General features: G+C 59.5%; 1 protein-coding gene across 1 annotated transcript in view; it reads right to left on the bottom strand.

Moving 5' to 3' along the window:
* The window catches only part of GJB5 (gap junction protein, beta 5, 31.1kDa), a 905-nt gene extending 224 nt beyond the window's left edge, over window positions 1–681 (bottom strand). Inside the window, exon 1 of the mRNA XM_009890602.1 lies at window positions 2–681. Within this exon, the coding sequence (XP_009888904.1) occupies window positions 2–681 (680 nt within the window). The remainder of the gene's footprint in view (window position 1) is intronic.
* Window positions 682–5,995: the final 5,314 nt, after the last annotated feature.

Raw genomic sequence — 5,995 nt, forward strand, 5'->3', positions numbered from 1 at the left:
GTGCCGCCGGCGGCCCCCCCCGCCGGCCAGAAGGCACTCGCGGCACCGCTTGCCGATGAGGTAGGCAGCCTCAACAAGGCTCAGCATGACACAGATGCAGGTGGTGACCACCATGAAGAGGGTAAAGATGGTCTTCTCAGTGGGCCGGGAGATGAAGCAGTCCACCACGTTGGGGCAGGGGGGCAGCTCGCACTTCACCAACCGGGGCAGGGTGTAGTTCCTGTAGAAGCGGTAGAAGATGTAGAGGAAGACCACATCTACCCCGGCCTTGAAGATGAGGCTGAGCAGGTAGGTCCACCACAGCCCCCCCCGCTTCTTGCCGGGGTTAGGGTAAATGCAGCGGCAGTTGTCCCCGCTGGCAGCGTGGTGCCTCTGTGCCTTGGCTTCCCGGTAGGCCACGTGCATGATGACCAGGAGGGACGGACAGGTCACCAGGATGAGCTGCAGGGCCCAAAGGCGGATGTGGGAGACGGGGAAGAAGTGGTCAAAGCAGACGTTGGTGCAGCCCGGCTGCCGCGTGTTGCAGTCAAAGTCCTTGTGGTCATCGCTCCAGACCCGCTCGGCCGCCACCACGTAGACCAGCAGACGAAAGATGAAGACGAGGGAAAGCCAGATGCGGCCGAAGGCTGTGGAGTACTTGTTGACCCCACTGAGGAGCCCTTCGAACACCCCCCAGTTCATGGTCCCCTGATACTGTTAGCAAGCCTGCGAGGAGAGAGAAGACACAGCGACTCCAATGAATCCGCGAGAAGTCCCCATCGGAGCACCTGTGTGTCCCAAAGCACTGAGGCGTGCTCCTGCCCGGGTGGCCTTGGGGAACCGTCTTGGCTTTTGCTGGCACGCAGGGACACGCACGGATGCGTGCCTCAGCACAGACCTGGTACCGGCAATGTGTCTCTGCAGAGCACCGTCCCCCCCTGCGGTGTCACGGGGATCCGGCAAAGCTTCCTGGTTCTGCCGCGGCAAAAGCATCCTTCAACCACTGCCAACTATGGTCCATGCCCCGCTCAGCCCGCTGCCGTCCTGCACCGCCCACTCCATCTCTCGCCTCGTTACCCAGGTATTTGTTATTAATTTTCCTTACGTTGCCAGGCCTGGCCCAGGCAGACAACAAATAGGAGCAGCCGGGGCATGACTCACCCGGCAGCTCTGCGGCTCCACCGCCGCGTCCTCTCCCATCGCTGGAATCTGCCGTCGCCTCCGCTCTCCCGCCCGGGCAGCGCAGGATGAGCCCTGCGCCAATCACCCCATACCAGCGCCAGGAACCCCAGCAGCTGGTTTGACCCTGGATTGCATCGTGCCGGATAAACGCACCCTCTGCGGTGCAGAGCTGCTGCCGAGTGAGACTCCGGGCACTGCGTTTGGCACCGACTCTGCTTAAACATTTTACTTATCAGTAAAATGACAAGATTCCCCCTTGCTGGCAGAGCTTTTGGGGGTGGACACATCCCACTGCTCCGCACAGCCCGGCCCGTGCAATGCTCACAGCACTGGGGCGACCGCAGGTGCTCCCCGGGCACGTACCTCCCGTGGGAGCCGGCAGCTCCCGTCTCGCCGGGGCGATCCCTGGGAGGACACACAGAAACCCCGAATTTGTCCTTCCCCATGCACGCTTCTGGCAGCAGCACAGGATACGCCATTGCCCCCGCAGCGGGTCGGGCTCTGCGCTGCGCTCCCTGCGGCCGACGCACCTTCCCCAGCCCCAGCACCACCTCGCCAGGGCCGGGGGGCTGCAGCTGAGGGGGGTTTTCATGCCGCTTACCTGCGGGGTGTCCCTCTGCTGAGGCCGGCGCTGGTGCCGGTCGGTGCTTGCCCACGGCAGGAGCGCATCGCCCGGTGTGAGAGACACCGGCGCCGCGTGAGTCATCCCTGGGCTCCTGGGAGCAAGGAGGAGATTCCCAGAGGGAAGGGACGGGGTTCGAGGCAGGTCCCCACGTGCCCCATAAGCTGACAGATTACCCGGGGTAAAGGGCTGACCCGCAGCATGCGGGGCCCGATCCTGCCAGTGTGCGGGGAAGGGCTGCGTCGGCTGCTCCACAGCAGGGTGGGCGCTCGGGGCGAGCTGCTGCAGGGATGCCAGGGTGCCCAGCACGGTTTGGGGTCCCTTCACCCCCTTCCTGCGGCTGCCTTTGCTTGCCCAGACCTGACGTGGCCAAAGCCCTGGGACCCCCCCGCCCGAGGCACTGGGAGCTGCTCATCCAAACACCTCCCTTTATAATCCCTTTCTACCCAAACTTTGCACCGTGGCAATAACTTAAGAAGAGCCTTTATCCCTCCCCACCTTCTGACGAGTGGGCGGCAGTTGATTATTTCGCCGGGAATTAATTAACTCCCCTCACCTGCAAGCTGGCTCAAGTCTCTTCCCCATCACAGAATCACAGACTGGTCAGGGTTGCAAGGGACCTCTGGAGATCATCTAGTCCATCCCCCCTGCCAGAGCAGGGTCACCTACAGCACGTTGCACAGGACAGCGTCCAGGCGGGGTTGGAATGTCTCCAGAGTGGGAGACTCCACCACCTCTCTGGGCAGCCTGTGCCAGTGCTCCGCTACCCTCAAAGTAAAGAAGTTCCTCCTCATGTTAAGATGGAACTTCCTATGTTCAAGTTTATGCCCATTCCCCCTCGTCCTATCACTGGGCGCCACTGAAAAAAGACTGCTCCCATCCCCCTGGCATCCTCCCGTTAAGTATTTGTAAGTATTAATAAGATCCTCCCTCAATCTTCTTTTCTCTAGACTAAAGAGACCCAAGTCCCTCAGCCTTTCTCCATATGAGAGATGTTCCAATCCCCTCATCATCTTTGTTGCCCTTTGCTGGACCCTCTCCAGCAGTTCCCTGTCCTGTCCCTGTCACCCCCTTCCTGTCACCAGAGCCCTCCCGAGATGAGACCCCCCTCTTTGAGGCCTGACCCCCAGCTCGCAGCTCTGGGGGGCAGCGAGGAGCACAGAGCCGGGGGGGTGTCAGACGGGTGGGGGTCCGAGGAGCGGGTGCTGCTGCGTGGGGTGCAAGAGCTCAGGTACAGCTGGAGTCATTTGAGGAGCAAACACACATTTCATTTGCAATTCCGCTGGGTTTTTTAAAAAAAAAATGTAGAGAAACAAATCTAAACAGCTGTAAAGTAAATTACCACTGTTTGCGGATGGCTCCAGGGAAGAGTTCTGCAGTTTGAAATCAAACAAGCCCATTTTTAGTTGTTTGTTGGTTTTTTTTAACATGGCTGTGTGGTGGCTGTGCCGGGAAGGGGGTTCCCAGGGGCTGCATCCCCCCGCGGGCAGGCAGGGAGGGCATGGAGCAGCGCCCGTCCCAGCGGTGGTGGTGGGGGGATGTTCTGCCCCAGGCACCCCCAGGCTTGCGGGTGTCCAAAGGGGCTCTCGTGGCCTTCTGGGTTAAAAATCCCCTCTTTTGGGGAGCTGCCAGACGTGATGGGCAGTTTCTGCTGGTGCTGGGCTCCAGGCAGAGCACTCCTCCGTCCCTCCACAGCACCCAACGGCCCTCCTGGGAGTGTGGGCACAGCCACTGTGACACCCCCCCATCCTCCTGCCCTGCTGTGACGGCAGGACGAGGAGATGAGTGGCCACACGCGTGTCCCAGGGCTGTCCAGCCCAGCTGAAGTGGAGATCAACCCCCATCTGCCTGACAAATACCTGGTAGAGGCACAAACCAAAGAAACAGGGAGGGAGAAAAACACAGAGTGAGGTGAAGCAAGAGGCAGGAGCTGCTCCGCCGTCGTCTCTCCCTCCCGAGCAGCAGACAGGGCTGACGCCATCCAGCCAGAGCCACGGTGGGTACCAGCGCATCCGCCCTGCGGGTACCAGCGCATCCCCCCTGCAGCCACCAGTGCATCCTCTGCCCCTGGGCTGGCGGGCACCGAGCTCCTGCATCCAGAGCTGCCATCCCACCGCTTCAATTTTCTGGAGATTTCCATTTCCCACAGGCAGAAGGGGGGTGCCGACGGCTGCACCCGCCACCAGCTGGAACCAGCCAGCCCGCGCCAGTCCGCGGTGCTGGGGCCGCGGAGGTGTATTAATGGCAGCACTTTATCTTCCAGGAACAAGCCCCATTAGTACATTTTCACTACAACATGAAATATTAATAACACTTTGCATTTATATAGCGTCATTCATCCAGGAGTCACCAGCCAAGCTCCTGACATGAATCAAACACCGCAGCCAGCTCCGGAGGCGGCAGGTAAATAGGATTATACCCATTTTCCTGCTGCACACACTGAGGCACAGGGTTCCCTCCAGGGCACCGGTGCTGTGTGCTGATGCCTGTCACAGGTGGGACCACCAGCGCTCTCCCGCCCGCTGTCAGAGGATGCCACTGCCCTAAAGCTCACGGGGCTGCCTGCTCTGCGTGGGGCATCTCTGTCCAGCCCACCCCTTTTCTTATCATCAGAGAGGAGTTGCTGTAGAGAAGCAAAATGCTTCCTTGGGCCACTGACACATTGCTTTTTCCTTGAAGGTTTTGGAATTGCAAGAAAAGTTTTTCCACTTTGTAAAATACCACCACCACCACCACTACCACTACCAATATTCAGAGCTTTTTTGGTCCCTTCCTTGACAGATTTTGCAGATGTGAGGCACAGCAAACCCTGTGCCTGCGACTTCACCCCCTCAGCACCGCTGGAGGCTGCTCTGCTCCCCGGGAAGCCAAGAGCGTTACTGGGTGATATTTCAAAGCAGCTCCCATCCCTCGCCAGCATCTCCTGCAGGTTTAGCTGCCCGACACCGCACGAGTGACACATTCCTGCCTTCTCCAGCCCATCTCCAGGATGGGGTGTGCCTCTGCCGGGGATGGCAGTAGCCAGGCTGGGCTGTGCCGCGTGGCCAGCACGCGTTATCAGCTTGGATTAAAACTAATAGTCAAGGAAGGAAATGTGGTTTGCATTCATGCTGTGAAGAGTGAGCTGTCTGGGTCCTCTCTTTGGAGAAGGACCCCACAGGCACACCGCTGTCCTCCACGACCATCTTCTGAGCTTCACCAGCTCCAGGGACTCGCAGGGTCCCAGCAACCCCCCCCTCAGGCACTGTGATGACCAGGCAGGTCAGGAGGTCTCCGCTTCACCTTCAATCAGGTGAAACCACCAGTGACAGCTGGTTTTTCTGCTGAAAAGTTTGATTTTTTTTAAGGAGATGTCCAGCTGAGGAAGTTTTGGTGGGCATACCCCAAACACCCATGGCCAGTAGCCGCTCCGGAGCAGCCGTGGCCGGCGCTGAGCCGCTGCCTCCTCCGGCTCCTCCAGCCGCTGCAGCGATACGGACGTTGTGCTGATGGCGCTGGGGGCAGTCGCTCGGTGCGGTCAGGAAACCTGTCAGCCCATGGACAGCCGGGCCCCAACACAACCCGAGGGCTCCTGCGGCGTGAAAGAGCAAGCCAAAAACCAGTGGGGAAAGGGCTGTTTTCATCTTATTAAGGCGCGTTATATTTAAACCCTCCTTCAGGTCTGCAGCACGAGATGATTGCGAAGGCTGTTACACACTAACTCAGCAGGAGTCGCTTCTGCTGTCGGTGCTGTTGCATGCAGACGCGGGTTAGCGGGGTGGAATCCCATTATTGACGCTGGATAAATACAGAAAAATAGGTCCTGAGTGACGGTACCGAGCGGGTGGTGAGCGGCAGGGAAGCACTGTTTGCACAGACCGGCCGCCCGCTGCTCCCTCTCCCCGGCACCGCTGTTATTCGAAGAAGGCGGCACCTTGTTTGCAGATAATTAAAAAACCCAAACAGATTAGTGAAAACCAAACACACGGAGTGGGCTGGATGTTGGCTGAACCACTGGGAAAGTCGTGTGAGGCTCCGCCGCTGTTGCAGCCAAACTGACTGCTCCCTGCCGGGGTCAGCCCTGGTGCCCCCCCCTTCCCCAGCCCATCTGCCCACCCATCGCTCCCCGCTGCCCTGCATCCCTCACCCCCCATCCTGGGGCTTGTGCGGGTGGTCACCACCTCCCCACACTGCCAACGCCTTGGGACTTTTGCAAAAAAAAACCCCAGAGAT

Source organism: Charadrius vociferus, unplaced genomic scaffold, assembly GCF_000708025.1.
Source record: "Charadrius vociferus isolate BGI_N301 unplaced genomic scaffold, ASM70802v2 scaffold1578, whole genome shotgun sequence".
NCBI classification, from domain to species: Eukaryota; Metazoa; Chordata; class Aves; order Charadriiformes; family Charadriidae; genus Charadrius; species Charadrius vociferus.